The sequence below is a fragment of the Hippocampus zosterae genome, chromosome 11 (genome assembly GCF_025434085.1).
Source record: "Hippocampus zosterae strain Florida chromosome 11, ASM2543408v3, whole genome shotgun sequence".
NCBI lineage: Eukaryota > Metazoa > Chordata > Actinopteri > Syngnathiformes > Syngnathidae > Hippocampus > Hippocampus zosterae.
In genome coordinates this window covers 6,292,692-6,310,292 of record NC_067461.1, presented here as the reverse complement: position 1 = coordinate 6,310,292, position 17,601 = coordinate 6,292,692, and the positions used below count along the sequence as shown (strand labels likewise).

General features: G+C 44.6%; 1 protein-coding gene across 6 annotated transcripts in view; it reads left to right on the top strand.

The window, feature by feature from the left end:
* Nucleotides 1–17,240, top strand: part of ccdc88ab (coiled-coil domain containing 88Ab) — a 51,247-nt gene extending 34,007 nt beyond the window's left edge. Inside the window, exons 19-38 of one of the 6 annotated variants that reach the window (XM_052080149.1) lie at nucleotides 26–304; nucleotides 384–508; nucleotides 743–881; nucleotides 957–1,133; nucleotides 1,468–1,629; nucleotides 2,910–3,187; nucleotides 3,266–3,409; nucleotides 3,797–3,983; nucleotides 4,119–4,264; nucleotides 4,353–4,445; nucleotides 5,201–5,400; nucleotides 5,526–5,573; nucleotides 8,307–8,384; nucleotides 10,019–10,255; nucleotides 10,395–10,448; nucleotides 11,438–11,527; nucleotides 11,896–12,161; nucleotides 12,743–13,163; nucleotides 15,178–15,233; nucleotides 16,093–17,240. In XM_052080149.1, coding sequence (XP_051936109.1) covers nucleotides 26–304; nucleotides 384–508; nucleotides 743–881; nucleotides 957–1,133; nucleotides 1,468–1,629; nucleotides 2,910–3,187; nucleotides 3,266–3,409; nucleotides 3,797–3,983; nucleotides 4,119–4,264; nucleotides 4,353–4,445; nucleotides 5,201–5,400; nucleotides 5,526–5,573; nucleotides 8,307–8,384; nucleotides 10,019–10,255; nucleotides 10,395–10,448; nucleotides 11,438–11,527; nucleotides 11,896–12,161; nucleotides 12,743–13,163; nucleotides 15,178–15,221 — 3,168 coding nt within the window. In that variant the 3' untranslated portion in view covers nucleotides 15,222–15,233; nucleotides 16,093–17,240. Of the gene's footprint in view, nucleotides 1–25; nucleotides 305–383; nucleotides 509–742; nucleotides 882–956; nucleotides 1,134–1,467; nucleotides 1,630–2,909; nucleotides 3,188–3,265; nucleotides 3,410–3,796; nucleotides 3,984–4,118; nucleotides 4,265–4,352; nucleotides 4,446–5,200; nucleotides 5,401–5,525; nucleotides 5,574–8,306; nucleotides 8,385–10,018; nucleotides 10,256–10,394; nucleotides 10,449–11,437; nucleotides 11,528–11,895; nucleotides 12,162–12,742 lie in introns of all 6 variants that reach the window. The other 5 variants (XR_007964792.1, XM_052080145.1, XM_052080146.1 and 2 more) reach the window with 5 other exon arrangements.
* The last annotated feature ends 361 nt before the right edge of the window (nucleotides 17,241–17,601 follow it).

Below are 17,601 nucleotides of genomic sequence, written 5' to 3'. Positions count from 1 at the left end.
GACCCGTCTACCGTCATGGTTCCAGAACAAGACGCTAGAGCAGGAGAGCTCCCAACTGGAAAAGGATAAGAAGCTCCTGGAAAAGGAGAATAAGCGGCTGAGGCAGCAGGCTGAAATTCGCGACTCCAAGCTGGACGACAGCAACCAGCGAATCGCCATCTTGGAGAAAGAGAACCGTACCATGGGCAAGGAGATGATCTTTTTCCGGGACTCGTGCACACGGGTCAAAGACCTGGAGAGAGAGAACAAGGACCTGGTCAAACAAGGCACCATTGATAAGAGGACCCTCATCACGCTGAGAGAGGTTTGTGGGAAAAGATGACGAAATGGCCTGATTTTAGTTGGAGTGAAATGAAACAAATCCTCCCTTTGTTTGTGATTAGGAATTGGTAAGCGAGAAGCTGCGCACTCAGCAGATCAACAACGACCTGGAAAAACTAACGCATGAGCTGGAAAAGATTGGACTCAACAAGGAGAGGCTGCTGCTCGACGAGGACTCCGACGACAGGTATCCACAAGTTCATTTCGAACTCGGTCTGTCATTTCGGGTAGTCCAACCGGGAGTCTAAATAAATCAGGTCTGAGGCCCACTTTAGATTGAGGTGCCGTCTATTTCAACAATTGCTCGTGCAGTGGGATAGTGACAGCTGAAAAGTAGCTCATCGTCTTGTTCAGAATCTGGAAGGAATAACGAATGTGCTACTTTTGCATTTGTAAAATAAATCCAACTGTCTTTACCCAGGTTTAAGCTCCTAGAAAGCAAACTGGAGTCGACTCTCAAGTCCTCATTGGAGATCAAGGAGGAGAAGATCGCTGCCCTTGAGGCCAGACTGCAGGAGTCGTCCACTTTGAACCAGCAGCTTCGCCAGGAACTCAAGACCGTACGGGTCAACACGCACACCACAAAACAAGAGTCCAAAAGGCTTCCTCATTTATCTTGTGTGTTTTCCTCTCAGGTGAAAAAGAACTATGAGGCTCTGCGTCAAAGGGAGGAGGAGGAGAGGATGGTGCAGAGCTCGCCCCCTAGAGGTTTGGAGGACCCCAAGGCGGTCAGCAAATGGGAAAAGGAGAGCCACGAGGCCACCAGGGAACTGCTCAAGGTCAAGGACAGACTCATCGAGGTGGAGCGGAATGTGAGTCGGCCAACAAAGCTCTTTGAATGCCTTGCGAAATATTCATGGGCTTGTTTCATGGCAAAATTCCAACTCAAATGTTCAGCTCATTCAGGACATACGGAGGGATTTCTTACATTCCTAAAATTTCCATATCATCATCGCTGCATTTACAAATTAATGCCAATATTTTGCATGTGTAACTAATCCTTCCGGATTTCTTAATCCATTCTAAATGCAAACTCTTCATCGCATTGCGGGTTCACTTCATTAAACAGAAATCCAATTCAGGTCTGGCGCGTCACCATTCAAGTTCTCTTGTTAATTTGTATTTGTTTTTCACCCCTCCGCCTAGAATGCCACGCTGCAGGCGGAGAAGGCGGCGCTGAGGAGCCAGCTCAAACAACTGGAGACGCAGAGTTCCAACCTGCAGGCTCAGATCGTGGCCGTGCAGAGACAGACCGCCTCTCTGCAGGAGAACAACACGACGCTGCAGACTCAGAACGCCAAGCTGCAGGTGATGTGCACAAACAATAGAAAACTGCGGTTGTGGGGCAGCACTGCAATAAACGCTTCTCTGCACCTCGCTGCCTGCGGCTTATATTGAGGACACAAAACCGCTAGTAATGATCATCGTAGTATGCAACAATAAGATATCACTTCATTTATTTATGAGTTTAACATTTTTAATTTTTTTTGGATTTGCATCGGGGGGGGCTTAATGAAATGATTTTTGCCCCAATTAGTGTCCATGAATACTTTAAAAGCTTGATTTTGTTCTGCTCATATTTGATGAAAAATATGCATGCCACAGAAGACATTTTAATCATTTTAAGAATTGGCATGCTTAATATGTCAATAATTGATAAGATATTTATAACCTATTAAAATATGAGTGAATGAGATCTTGGATCAAAGGTGGCTTCAAAAAGGTCTTGTTAGCTTAACATATAAAAATATAACAATTTCAAATGTAAACGGATCGATTAGAACATCAGCAGGCAGGTGAACTTCCGTCCAAGTGATTTCAGTGCTTTGAAAAGCAATCTAAACCGAGGAAGCTTTTGCATTTGGTTGCGAGCCAAAAGGGCCGGCCTCTTTAAAAGCATTTCACCCACATTAGTCAGTCTAGAGCTGCCCCTCTTTGGCTCTGTCCCAACCCCGCCAGCCTGCTTAGCTCCCCCACTATGGATTTAGACCTGAACTCCTTGTTTGGCAGCTTTTCAAAGCCAGCTTATGGGACACGGGATTGACACTGACTGGCGTCTCGCATTTTTTTTTTTGTTTGGTGTTTTTGTTTTTTTTTCCACGGGGTGTCCCTGCTCAAACGTCTCTACGGGGTTAAGAGGTTTGTTTGCGTTTGGAAGCATATGTCATCTAATTTGTCACAATAACTGATAAATAACTGAATAAAACAGCATAGGATTGTAGCCATATCGGTTCAAAATGTCTTATGATCTTTCCGAAGACAATTTGAACGCATTAAGACTTCATGAATGAGTCACTCAACATTTTGTGACATGAGATTATCCTTCGTGAATTGCAAATTTACAATTTGCATCAGAACCGGAAGACATGTGTTTTGGCAGCCCGCGTGGGCTCTCCCTGGATATATTCCCGATTTCCCAAAATATACATCAGGTCAATTTGAAGACTCTAAATTGTTCTTGGGTATGAACGTGAGTAACCTGCCTCTCTTTTCTGTGCTTTTATTTTCACAAGTTTGCAACACGACACATTCGGAACAATGAATGACCCGAAGGGTCATAACACGTGGACCTTGCTTGTCCCTTCCAGGTGGAAAACTCCACGCTGAGCTCGCAGGGCGCCACCCTGATGGCACAACATGCTCAGCTGCAGGGCCAGCAGAGCAGCGTGGAAAGCGAGCGCGAAGGAGCGCTGCGGGAGAAAGAAGAGCTCAGGTCCACGTACGAGCTGCTCCTGCGCGACCACGAGAAGTTGGCGGCGCTCCACGACAAGCAGGCGTCCGAGTTCGAGGCGCTCATCGGCAAGCACGGCGGCCTGAAGAGCTCCCACAAGAGTCTGGAGCAGCAGCATCGCGACCTGGAGGACAAGTGAGGAAATGGGCTTTGGAAGCAATGTTTTATGTTGGAGGGGAGGGACATTAGGATAAGAGTGATTTATTCTCTCAGGTATAAGCAGCTCCTGCAGAGGAAAGGAGATCTGGAGGAGCTGGAGAAGAACCTCAAGGAACAACAAGACAAAATGGCCGCAGAGAATCAGGGCCACCGAGCTACGGCCGACCAGTGCAAGTTGCTCAAAGAGGAAAACGACAGGTCAGATTGTGTATGCAAATGTGCTCTTACACATACAGTATAAAGCTTTGCCATTGTAAATATTGACTAAATTTAGCGTTTACGATTGTTTGGCCGTGACCGTTTGCATAAGCAGATCAGGCAGGAAGATCTCTTATTACAGACCACACCACAGGACAATCACTCGGGATAATCGGATGCGATAATCAAGCCGAATTTGATCGCAAGGGGGAATCTGGCTAAAATTTGGCCCCATTGTGAATGTGTAATCTGCTTTAAATATTGAACACGTTTAGTATGTACCATTGTAGGCCCTGTTTACTGAATGGGCTCGGTTGGGAGGGGAACCAAAAAAAAAACACTCGACACACCCTTGATTGTTTTGTTTTTTGTTTTTTTAACCCACAGATTAAACACCACATACCGCCAACTGCAGAAGGACAACGAGAACCTCCAGCTGGACCACAGGAACATCAAGAGTCAGCTGAACGGCGCCAAGCTGGAGCAGACCAGGCTGGAGGCAGAGTTCTCCAAGCTGAAGGAGCAGTACCAACAGCTGGACATCACCTCCACCAAACTCACCAATCAGTGCGAGGTGAGGGCCGAGTCAACAACCACAGAGGGTCCAAAGAGCTCACGCGATGAAGGCAGAACAACACCACAAAGGGATATTTAACACCACGATTCAGTTACCAAGGTGTATGGTTCTCTTTCTGAATGTGCTTCTCAGCTGTTGAGTCAGCTGAAGGGCAACCTGGAGGAGGAGAACCGACACCTGCTGGACCAGATCCAGACGCTGATGCTGCAGAACCGCACGCTACTGGAGCAGACCATGGAGAGCAAAGACCTGTTCCATGTCGAGCAGAGACAATACATGTAAGCTCAGAACAGTTTTTCTTTGAATTAAAAAAAAAAAAAAAAAAGCCGACGATGGCTCCCGAATGAGAATTTGTCATCTTTTTAGTGACAAGTTGAATGAACTGAGGAGACAGAAGGAGAAGCTGGAGGAGAAGATCATGGACCAGTACAAGTTCTATGATCCTTCACCTCCACGCAGGTGAGCAGCAGCTTTGAAAGGAGACCTATAAAGTATGCATTAGAAGTCCATGAAACACATTTTTTTCAGGATTTAAAACTCCCCGCAGTTGTCTAGATAAAATGTTTTGAAATTTAATTTCATTTGAATTAATTTCACCCAATTGGATAATTTGTTTTTTTTTTAATATGAATGAATGATTTTTATCCATGAATGAATCATTCATTTATTTTAAAATTAATTTAACCTTGATCTGTTTTAATTGATTAAACTTCATTTTTAGTAACAATATAGTTGTAATTAATGTAACATCATATCAAGGAATGTAAAATTAAAAAATCAGATTACAAATTTAGTCACATTTTTATCTCATGATTTTATTTTGTGAACTTTTTAATTGAAATGGATTATTCAATCTTAATAAATTACATTTTATTCCTTCAATTGTATCTTATTTGAACAAGAATATAATTAATACAAATTATATTAAAGTTACTGGATTCAGTTTTACACAGACTGTATTTTAACTTGATTTCAATAACTTCCAACATTTTTAACTACCGGTATTTAACTTAAGTGTGGTTTAGACTGTTTTACTTCATTTCAACTTCAAGTTTTTAACATCACGCTTAAAGATAATTTCATCTTGATCTAATTATTGAGGTAAAATGTTCCAGTTTAATCACTAACAAATGGTTTTGTACTTGAAACAACTTAAAGTATTAAAGTATTTCTGCTCTTTAACGTGAATCAGCGACGTCATTTTACCATCCCAGGCGCGGCAACTGGATTACGCTTAAAATGAAGAAGTTCAAAAGCAAAAGCCGCGAGCGAATGCGCTCCCTCACGCTGACGCCGTCCCGCTCAGAGTGCGGCGACGGCTTCCTGTCCTTCCCCGTCGACAGCCAGGACAGCTCTTCGGTTGGCTCCGGGTCCAACTCGCTGGATGACACGCTCGCGCACAAGAGGAGCAGCAGTGAGTACAAGCGCACGCATACGCGGAGGTTCTGAGATGATTCCCAATTTTTCTGCGCTTGCCCCCACCCCTCTCCTCTCTCTCCCTGTGCTCTAATTCCTGAATTTCATATCTCTCTGCGTAAGGGAGGAGAGGCCAACGGTGCCTTGTTCAAGGGCAGGGCTCCAGCAATGGTATGCTGCGGACGGGGAGGGTGGGCGGGGGTTGCGAGCCGCCCCTCACCTCTCTCAGGGCATGTTTTCGTGAGTTCCATCGTGTGTGTCGGTCGGCTTACGGCTGAGCTGCGCCCAGGCCATGAGGTTGACTCAACCAACACCCGAGTAACTCTGAGACTATTTTATTGAAAGCTTTCAATTGCCTGTCAGTCAACCAGCTGATGTGTGCAGTTCAGCTGTAAAGTGGATTCAAACCATTACAACATTGGTCTCCATTATTATTGTTCTTTTTACTATCAAATGGTGCAAAGCAAAAATAGATTCTCAAACTAGAACGGAATTTCATTGTGGGCAAAAATCCACCAAGGCTGAAGGACCCTAATAAAACGGGTCTTTTATCCTGAATCTCACCCAAAAGTAATCGCAGTTTTCCCTCCAACGTCCGTTGCTACGCATCATAATAAGGTAAAAGTCTTTTGCAACCCAGGAAACCAAACATTTATCACAATATGATTGTCCCTGTTGTGCGTGATAAATGTTTTTAGAGAATTAAAAAAATAATAATAATTATGATAATAAAAGGGCGGCCCGCTAGTCCAGTGGTTAGCACGTCGGCTTCACAGTGCAGAGGTACCGGGTTCGATTCCAGCTCCGGCCTCCCTGTGTGGAGTTTGCATGTTCTCCCCGGGCCTGCGTGGGTTTTCTCCGGGTGCTCCGGTTTCCTCCCACATTCCAAAAATATGCATGGCAGCCTGATTGAACACTCTAAATTGTCCCTAGGTGTGAGTGTGAGCGTGGATGGTTGTTTGTCTCTGTGTGCCCTGCGATTGGCTGGCAACCGATTCAGGGTGTCCCCCGCCTACTGCCCGGAGACGGCTGGGATGGGCTCCAGCACCCCCCGCGACCCTAGTGAGGATCAAGCGGTACGGAAGATGAATGAATGAATGATAATAAAAACGATTCTGACTTTAAATCTTGAGGTGACATAATGTTGCGCAGTTTCAGAGAAAGAGAATTTCACAAAACTTCTCAGATACTTTCTTTTCAAGTGAGTATTTTGAACACAAAATATTTTCAAACTTTGCCCGATGAAATTAAAGCCAAATTCTCATCAACTACAAACCTCTCTAAACTTCCTGAAAAGTTTGCGTCAAATAGCAAGAGGATGCCAACGACAAACACATCTGTGCTAACCCATCGCTCCCATGAATGGATCGTCATCATCTGTTTGTGTCATGTTGCCGTGGCAATGCAGTGGACTGTGTGGCGCAGGGGTGTCCAAATTCGGCGCTCGAGGGCCGAGTTTGGACACACCTCCTTGGACTGTAGCTTGTTGAGATTGTGATGTTTTAATTAGAAACGAGCTAGTGTGAGAGTTTGCAAGTGTGTTAGACACTTGGCACTTTGTACGGTGTGCTGTTGTAGTTGCAAGTGTTCTGAGCTTGCCGTTTGATTATCATAGCACGTTTTGGTTGATTAAAATGTGCATTGTGCGTGTTTGGGGAAATGTGTGAGATGTGCATGAAAGTGGTTTTCATGAGTCTGTAGTGAAGGTGGATTGCCACACCATTAATTAATGTACGCCTGCATGGAGAATGCAGAGCTCTATCAAAGCTGTTTTTTTTGTTGTTGTTTTTGTTTTTTTACGCTCGTTACTTGTGGATAAATAAAAAAAAAACGAAAGTAAACCTAAGCGAAATTACAACCTGATCCAATTCCATATATTGCTATTATTAATTCTCTTCAAATAAAATGCTTTGTAATTACGAAAATGCTGATGTTGAAAAACCACTTTTTACGCCGACGGCAGTATTAATATTCATCGATTCTTATTAATATTGCGTTTGTGAAATAGGAGTTGAGCAGTTAAATCCACCCCTTGAGTTTAGAAAATTTTTTGAAAATGTAATTAGAAATTTTATAAATGTGTATGTCATTAAAAAGGATAGTTTACCTTCTTTGTTTTTAATTATACAAGATTTATTTTAGATTTTTCTTTTGGGGTGTTGCTTTTCTTTCTTGAAGAACAAATTATCAATAGTTAAAACAATGTAATTCTATATATCTAAAATTAAACAACATATTTCATCTAGTTTTCCCTTTTTTAATCACGGCATTTTTGATTTTTTTTTCTTTTTTTTCCTTCTAATTGCTTATGAGAAAATATTTAATTATTAAACATAATTATCTTAAAAAGTTATGATTTTTACGCAGTTTTGATGATTTTCCTTTAAGCATTCCCCCCAAAAATAAAACAAACGGTGTGCTTTTTGATTTCAACACTTCTCAGCTATTCATATTGTTCACCTAATAACATAATTTCCCCAAGCCATTTTCAACTTAAATTGCTGATGACAAAATATGAGCGTGCTTGTTAATGTAATTCTCATTTTGATCTGAAAACATTGAAGGATGACTTTGGCAACTGTGCAATTGGGCCAACAAACTCCAACAGAAGCTATCATGCAACAAATGGATGGTTGCCATACCTTGGTGGAGATCATAATGCTTGGGGGGGAGGTATTAATTGAAAACTAAGATGAAGATGACACCGTTCTTAAGCGACTTGAGATGGCTTCGACGTGGTTTTATGATGACTTGAGTGTGCAGTGCCTCCGCTCGTTCCCCGTTTGCCTCTTATGTCACGTTAACAACATCCCCCTTCCCTTTTTTGTTTTTTTTTACCCTCCTTCTGCCTCATTCTGTCACCCCACTGCCACCCTGTCTGTCTGTTTGGCCGCGCTGTGGCAGCTTTAAAAAGGTTGCCTTTCATGAGGAACAGATCCAAGGACAAAGACAAGGTCAAGGCCATCTACCGGCGCTCCATGTGTAAGCCTGCCGCGCTGAGCCGTCATTTTTTCTCCTCCTCCTTCCTCCCGCCGCCAAGCCAGGACACCCTCACTGATCTCGTGTGTGTGTGTGTGTGTGTGTGTGTTTTGCCGGTCTAAGGGTACCCCTTTAATTTGCTTACGCCGACGCCGCTAACATCAGCGTCTCGTCCTGCTCTGTGTGACCCGTCCACCTTTTTTTTTTAGTCACTCGTGTGTAGTGGTTCATGTAGCCGAGAAAATGTAGTCGGGACTAACCCCCGTCGAGTTTTTCCTCCTTTTTTCATCTTTTTATTTATTTATTTTTAAAGCTGTTTGATTGTCGCCTGTCAGACTTTGTGTTGCTGGAATCACTGAGCAGCTTTGTGCAATGAAAGGTGCCTTGTGTGCGGTGGTTCGTCGGGGTCAGGGGGGAGTAGGGGTGACTGTGTGTATGTGTGTGTGCGCAGGTAGGCCTGTGTGGGAAAGAGTGTGAGAGGGTATGTTGGTGTGAGACAGTGTGAGTGTTTTGCAGTGTCTGACAGTCTTTGTGTGTGTGTGTGTTTAGAGTTCTTGAGCGTGTGTGTGTGTGTGTGTGTGTGTGTGTGAGTGAGCGAGTGTTTCAAATGGGAGTTGTATGTGCGTGTGTATTTTTGTGCATCTTCGCTTGACTCGCCGGTGCGATGACTTGAAACGAAGCCGTTGACTTTGAGTTGGTTCCGAGCGTTCATGTTCACATGCCTGATGAGTGTGTGTACGTTACCGCAGCTTTCTGCCCGCCGTCACGCTGCCTTCGAGTGCAAGAAAGACGGGATGAGAAAAGCGCCGTCCGTCTTTATTGCACGTTGCACTCGCCTCACACAGGTTTAGGTGCATCGGCGAGATCCAAGACAAAGAGATGCTATGCAAAGATAATGCTCGGGTTTCTTCGGAAGTCTGTTTCACATGATTTTATTTTATTTTTTTCTAAATTTGAATATTTACATACAGGGTTGGATTAGATATGATTTGTCAATGCTTGGATTCTGAGATGTGAGTGAGCACATTTAGAAATGTTGATAAGCTTACGTTTAATTTGATATATCCCATGAAGTTGGTGTGGGGAAAAAAGAAGTGGTGACGTGTAAAAAATGTTGCAAATAGAAAAATGTACAATTTAAAAAAAAAAATCCATATTCCATTTTCTACAGCACTTTTCTCACGACATTAAAATTGTTTTGATCACTTCTCTGGATAGTCACCCAAATCGAATTAAAACCACACCATTAAAACCAAACTATCGCCGCATAATTCATCATGTTGCAAATCAGTGCGTATCTTACATTTTGACCCTTTCGTTAAATTTAATACCTGATTCCGTCTTAATTAATCGAGGTGGCATTTCTTTTTTACTCGATAAAGGCAGAATGTTTAATCCGTGTTTTGTTTTGGATCTCATCAGATGACTCTACTGTACCTAATGCTGTGTCCGTGGAGTACTGCTCACCCGTATCTTCTTTTTGCCGATAAACTGAACGCCTGCATGTGCCATTGCTTGCTTGCGTTGACTTGAGCGCAAATTTTCTCCACACATAAAACCATTTAAATGGAATAAAATTTGACGAAAGTTTCATTATCGTAGACCAGACCCTTAAATCCAACTCCGTCCATCTGCAGCCATGAACGACCTTCTCCAGACCATGACGGTGGCCGGCGTTCCGGGCGCCGACTGGGCGGGCAGCACGGAGAACCTGGATGGCGGCGAGGCGGGAGACGTGGGCGGTGTGCGCCGCGAAGGGGGCGGCGGCCAGCGCATGAAGGAGCTGGCCTTCTCCACCAACGCCATCGACTGCGCCACCCTCACGCTGCCCTCCTGCGCCCACAGGAGGGCCGCCCACAGGCTACACATCAAAGGTTTGCAACCCTCCTTTTTTTACAACGCGGGTCCAATTGTCACCGTTAGCATCCAAGAAAGGAAATAAAAAATGTACGCGGCCATACTTTGCATACAATGCGAATGGAAATGATCCGCGACGTTCATTTTTATCAACAGACGATGCTTCCTGCGAGGATGTCGCCGGCTCCTCGGATGATCCAAAGAGTCAAGGTAAGCTCAGTTGACAATCAGAACTCTTTCAAAACCAGGTCAGGAGTTTCTTCCCCCGTCCTGTCCGATAATCTTTCAGCCCCCCTGCTTGTTTCTCAGATTTAAGCCTGGCAGCGGCCATTTTGATAGCGAGCAAAGCAAAGTCCCGTCCAAAGCAGGATTGACTGTTGCAGTCTGCAAGACGCTATTCAGGGCACACATTCATTAAATGCGATGTACGCTACATGTTTTTATCACTATTTACATGCGTTCTTAAGCTTCTTTTAACACTCTCACTGGGCTTCCTTAATTATGTGAAGGTCTTGGATGCATTAGCGGTAAGCACGGAGGCTGCTTGGCTGATGACTTCCCAGAATGCACGGATAAAACTCCACCCCAACCTGTAATTAGTCGGCCATACATTTGGATTACGAGACATTTTACTGACTGCAAAGTCTCTAATAGAAATAGTCATTAAGAGAAATCTCGATTGGCAGAACAGACCATTAAGGTGGGGCGTCTTTTATTTTTCTCTTGAATCTTTATTTTGAAAGGATATACCCGCAATGACTGATGATAAATATGATAGCAATGTTCCGACCCCTAGTAATTTCTCAATGATGTTGAATTTACAATATCGTTGACCAATGGACGATGTCATAAAATCTGATAGATAATGCCGTGATGTCATCATCCATAAGAACAACGTCACATTTCCTTCCCTATGATGCAAAATTTGGGCAACGTTTAAGTTGCCGTAAATAGAACGACATCTACTTTATGGCCAGCCTCCTCTTCCTCGCCGTGGGTTCCGTCTTGGTTGCTCCAGCGGCCACGTTGGCAGCCGGCCACACTTTCTGTCCGTCCGCCTGGCACGTGCCATCTGCCGCCCCAGCAGGGTGGCGGGGGGGGGCTGCGCTAAGCGCCCAGCGCTGACAAGCCTTCACGTTACTTCCTGTGTGTGTTATTACATGTGTCTTCCCTCTTTGCCCTTGCACCCCTCCCACCAGCCTCCAGACCCTCCAGTCTCCATAGCAACAGGACCACCAGTAGTAATAGTAACAATAACTCCCAGCTCACCTCTCCCCTGGAGGCAAAAGGTACGCCCCTCCTTCTACCCTTCCACCTGTCCTCCTCTTCCTCCTCCGTTATTTTTTTTTCATACGTCACCGCGCATGGTTGCACACGTCACTCACCGTGCAAGTTCTGCCCCTTGGAGATCCCGAATGGTTTCATCCACGATCATTTCTTAATCTACAATGACGTGACGGTGTCATGATCTATGCTCACGTCATCTGCGTTCACTTTGTCATCACGCGCAAGGACAATTTCACAATCCGTAACAACGCAATATCAATTCACATGATCATTTCACGAGAAAACAGCATCTTCATTATTCGTAAGCCTGTCGTAATCGGTACATCCTAACCCATAATCACAATGCGCGTATGTGGTCCTTCCCCATCAGGCACGTTCAACGGCAGCACAAGTCGTCCTCACAGCGAGAGCAGCGGCGAGTTCAGCTTGAGTTTGGAGCAGGAGGCCTGGTCCAGCAGCGGCAGCAGTCCCGTCCAGCAGGCTTCGTCGTCCCGCTCGTCCCGCCAGAGCCCCGCACCCACGCGGCACTCCCTGGAACCCGCCGCCACGCCAGGTCAGATCAGGAAAACCGCCTCTCCGGGCAGCGAGGTGCTTTCTCTGCAGCAGTTCCTGGATGAGGGAATCGACCCTGCCGAGGTGAGCTCTTAAAGATGACGCTTTAACTTGTGTGTATGATGACGTACTTTTTATGTAGTTAAGACGGAGTCGTGGTTTTGTTATGGAATTAAGAAGTGACAGAGCCCTGTGAAATCTGCTTAGCAACAAGTAGCAAAAATCCCTACCCCCCCCCCCAAAAAAAAAATTCCAAAGTCTTATGTTTGTATATTTTCAAACCTGCTTGAAATGAGTCTCACAACAAATGTCACAAAAAGCAACATCTGCATGTTGAACCTCTTTTTGGGGTCTGGGAGTCACTTTGTAATGCATACTTTTTCAACAGAATACACAAAGTTGGATTTGCATGCAACTTCTCAGTGTGGTAAATGGGCACCCCCTAGTGGTATGCGAAAGAATCACAGAATCAATGTTTTAAAACCTCTTAAGGTGGTTCCAAATTTTGTTCATGGAACTTTAAGACTGTTTCGTGCGTCCCATGATAAGCATTTAGTCAAACTGGTGTCAAAGGCTGAATTATTATTATTATAATTATTATTTTAACTTTTGAGGCGCTCATGGCATTACTAAACTACACTGATCCTTTCCTGTGTCTCATGTAGTCGGGCAGTCAGGAAAACCTCACCGTGGAATCCCCCCGCCTGCCCATTTCTTCTGAGCGCGCGCAGAAGGAGCGGCCCGCCACCCGGGGCCGCGGCATCCTGCGCTCCTCCAGCGGCAAAGCGGCGCCGGTCACCGCCGACCGCCTGCCTCGCTCCTCGGGCCAGCCGGGGCGACCCAGCCTGCGCAAGGCCGAGAGCACTCGCGTGAGGGGCTCGGTCCGGCCCACCTTGTCGGCCCAGGCTCGGGCCACGTCGGTGTCGGAGCGGCTGGATCGGGCGTCGGCATCCGCGTTACCCCGCGCCAGTAGCGTCATCTCCACGGCCGAGGGCACCTCGCGGCGCACCAGTATCCACGACATGCTGTCCAAGGACAACCGGCAGCCCGTGTCCGTCGACGGGGTCCAAGCCCTGCCCGAACCCAGTGAGTACCCCTCAAAGGGACCCTCCTGTAGCGCCAACTTGCCAAAGTCCCTCAGCTTGCCGTGCCCGAGCTCGGACGAAGCCGAGCTCCCCACCCTCGAGTCCTTCCTGGGTCCCTCCTTCACCGCCGAGTCGGTCTTCATGGACTCCATCTTTAGCGAGTCGGCGGGCAAAAACCTCCCCTTCCTCTCCCTCAACCCCACCCTCGTCAGCAACATCAGCGGACCCGCTGTCGCGCCTTACCAGCCGAGCCGAGAGGAAGGTCCGCCGCAGTCGGGGGCCGAGCATTTGGACGCGGAGGAGAACCTGTGGTTCGAGTATGGGTGTGTGTGACGGAGGGAGAGGTTCTGGCCCGCCGATATTTGTTTTGGTGTGTGTGGGTGGGGGGATGCATGTTTTCTTCTTATGGTGCTCCCACGGTGGCTTTTTTAGGGTCATTTTTTTTCCTTTTTTTTGGTATCTACATGTTGTTTTTTTTGATACACCGTCCATCTCTGATTTCACCTGAAATCACTTGACTATGAACTGGCCCCTCCTAGTTCATAGCCTGCACCCCACCAGTCAATAAGACACTCCGATTGTGGTATGCTAAAAATGAATTCCAAAAGCAAATGAATGTTGCATTGATATTCATAATACAGTGGTACCTTGACTTACAAGTCGCCCATTTTAGAAATGTTCCAAATTGTGTTTTCTTGGTCAAGTGACATGGAAAAAAAAAATGGAGACATGAAGGCACAGCCGCACATAAACGGTAACAACACCCACTAGGCCACACCCCTTGAAGGCATACACATAACACCACTTCTACAGTACGGACAGTAATACATTTTTGAAAGCTGTTTATTTTTTTTAGAATTTTATACAAAACACTAAGTCAAGGAACCGCTGTATTGACACTCCACCTGCTGTTTTTGTCTGCATGTTTCACTTTGATTGCTGGATCAAAATGCCGTTTTTTTTTTAATTTTGGGACACTAGCCTTTCCTGTATTGTATGTTCCTTTGTGTTTTAAGATTTCCCCTGGAAAGCAGGCTTATTCGGTCTGACTCGCTTCAAGTTGTCCAATGGACAAAATAAATTATGATGGTGGGGGAAGTTAGTCGTTAAGTAGGTCTAATACGCTATTGATTCGAGTTATTAATCCTTTCCTTGCGGCCCCAAAAATGGCCCTGAGTCAGTGTGACCTGCGATGTGCATAGTCATCACGAATCAAATCGATAAATGCAAATAATAGAACGCGTACAACACAGTTTAAATCCATACGTTTTAATCTGTGAAATTTTAATCGGTCCGGATCATATCACGGGGAGGTTACCAATGAAAGTGAGTGCAGGGACGATGCCACATGATTTCCCCTGGGAAGCGGGCTGCTTTTTTCGGATGGATATATGCAGGGGTTGCGCAACCATTCCTATAAAAATAAAAGATGATGAAATGAATGGTTTTGTGATGAGCATTTGGGGAGGGCTTCGTTTGCCCCCCCCCCCCTTGCACTATGAAGAGATGGACGGTTTCATGCGTGGCTTGAGCGAAAGTAACAATGAACGAAAAGCTAGGAGTCGTTAACCCTCCTGTTACATTTTGTCTTTTTGTAGGCACGGGTCAATGTGACCTGCCATATCCGTGTTCATCAAAAAATATTTTTTAAAAAAAGTATTTTGTGAAGTTTTCTGCCACCACTTGGCGCTCATATCTGACATTGTACTGTTTAAGAAAAACAACAAAAAATGAGTCTAGCCGAATAGTTTGCACTCCCCCAAAAAAATCATTTGACATTTTAAAACTGGTTGATTGAACACGCGTTAAACTTGTAAGGGGGGCGGGGGGTTATTCAATAAAAGCAGTGCCAAGCTGGCGCTCTTGTACATATTAAGTTATGAACGTATACGAGCAGACTTTGTTGTGCGACTTGCACATGCTTATTTATTCCCTCTTGTACTCACTCGCTTGTTTTGTTTCGGATTTTAACGTGTGCGTGCGTGTGTGTGTAACGACGTTGCTTTGTTCCACAGATGTGGAGGACAGAAAGTCAAAAAGCAGAAGTGGCGAGTGCTAAGCGCCACACGTGGTGAGTGAGCGCGTGCGGGATGGGATGGGATGGGAAGGGACGGTTGGGGTGCTTGTCGCCATGGGAACCTCCCACGTGTTGTAACCGTCATCCATGCAATCCACCCCCCCCTGCCCCGCCGAAATGATCAGACGCAGATTGTTGTTGTTTTGCCCATCGCTGCCCTGCCTCCTCCTTGTTGCCATGACAACGCATGTAGTTCCCGGCTGGCTCCTGCTTCTTTCCTTTTCCGCTCTTATCATCAATTACTCTCCTTTTCCACTTCCTGTGTGTCTCTCCAGGACAGGGTTTACCAAAACGTCTTGAGTCTTTTACATTCACTTACGGGTCCAATTGGAACAATTAGAAGAAATGAACGTTTTTTTTTTTTTGATAACCTCAAATAAAGAATTGGCACATTTATGATCAACTGAACTTTTTTAAAAAAAATAAAATAAAAACTTACCATATTTTATGGAAATAAAATTTGATTGAATTAATGACATTTTTGGATCACTAAATGGGTCAAATTGACCCAGGAAACAGACCTGAGTCAAATTTACCAGAGGGGAAAAAAACCACCCGGTTTATTTTCACCTAGGAAATGTGCTTGGGTCAAATTGACCCAAGAAACCTACCGGATTCAAATGGACCATTATTGCTGGTCATGAGAAACACGCAACAGAAGTGTTTAAAAAAATTGTTGAAAAATATGCCAAATTATTAATTTAACTTTTTCTTCCAACGGATTTGTTTTGTTTAGCCTTTTTCTGGAGTGTCCTATTCTCCATATTTCCTCCCACGTTGTTTCTAATCTGCTCTCTTCATCTTCCCCCTCTTCCTTCTTGTTCTCTTTCTTGGCTTGCCGGGGACTCACAAGGTGGTCTTGGAGGTCCGAAGCCTGGTAGACAGACGGCGTGTATGCCGCGAGGAAAACGATTGTAAACTCCCACCATTTTGTTTAGTTGCTTCCCAACCCTTCGGTCGAGAAAATGGCTTCCTTCCGTTTTGTTTTTCTTCCTTGAATCAAGGAAACGGACAAAGATGTATCCATTTTTTCATTGTTTTCTACCCCTTTGTTTTCCTATTTTTTCCTCCCGCCCATGTGCCCTCTGCTGTGATGTGCACTACTCTTTGTAAAGACAACAATTCAAGTGCCAAATCACAGCCCCCTCCACAATCTTCCCTCTACTCCCCACCCCACAGAAAAAAACTGGACGATTCCTTTTGGATCTTCTGTGAACTTTAATCAAGGATGACAGCATGTACACGCGTGTTGCATACATTCAGCATTGTGGACCTCCAAAACGGGCACGACGGCGCAAACAGCGGACCGAATGGAACGCTTCCTGTACTGTTGGGATTTTGGGAGACAAGCCATGAGTATGTGATATGAAAAGTTTGCACACCCCCTGTTCAAAAGACAGTTTTTTGTGATACATATATATATAAAGACACCAAGATAAATCATTTCTAAATGTTTTCCCCATTAATGCAACCTGCAACTGAAAAAAATGTGGTTGCCCAAGTGTGCACACCCTCTTATCACTGGGATGCAGCTGTGTTCCAAATTAACATTCAAACTCGTGTTAACTGGGAGTCAGCACACACAAGCCACCATTTAAAGTGCCTCTGATGAACCCCAAATAAACTTTGGATGTTCTAGCCGGCTCTTTCCGACATTTTGTAGTCTGTTCCGACAGCACAAGCGATCCATTTTTCCAATGATTTATCTTGTATATCAAAATAAACGTGTCTTTGAACAGTGGTGTGTAAAATATTCTATGGACTGTGTGAGGGACGCTTCGACAATAATGTAACATCTTAGCAATCACTTAATTAATTCCATGTGGGTTTTTTTTGGTCATCTTGCACTCTGGAAGACCTTACCAAAAGCACACACACACATACAGTACATGCGCGCACATTCTGTGTACAAGGTGGATTCTTGTTGCCACGGTAATGAGTTGTCCCTCGGTTTCCTTTTTTACACAAACCCATTTGATGTAATTAAAATTCACAAATTAAGAGATGTGTGTTTTCTTCTTTTGTGTACTTATTCCAAGACAAAAGGTTTTCATCGAAAATATACTGTACGTCGATTTTATGTTTAATGCTCTTGAATTTGACCATTTTGTAATAATTGTACTTACATTAACATCACAGCAGACTAGTGTATGCTAATTTGATAATCGGTAATAAGCGTTTAGACCTCTATTGTACTCTTTTCCACTTTAATTTTACGTCTTTTGTTTAACCATTTTATAATATCGATGCAAAGGATACTTTTGTTTTAGAATATAAATTATTCACAGGTCTATTTTCAAATGGCGATAAATAGTATTAGTGCACTCATTTCGTATGTTCGTAGTATTTCCATCACGCCAAA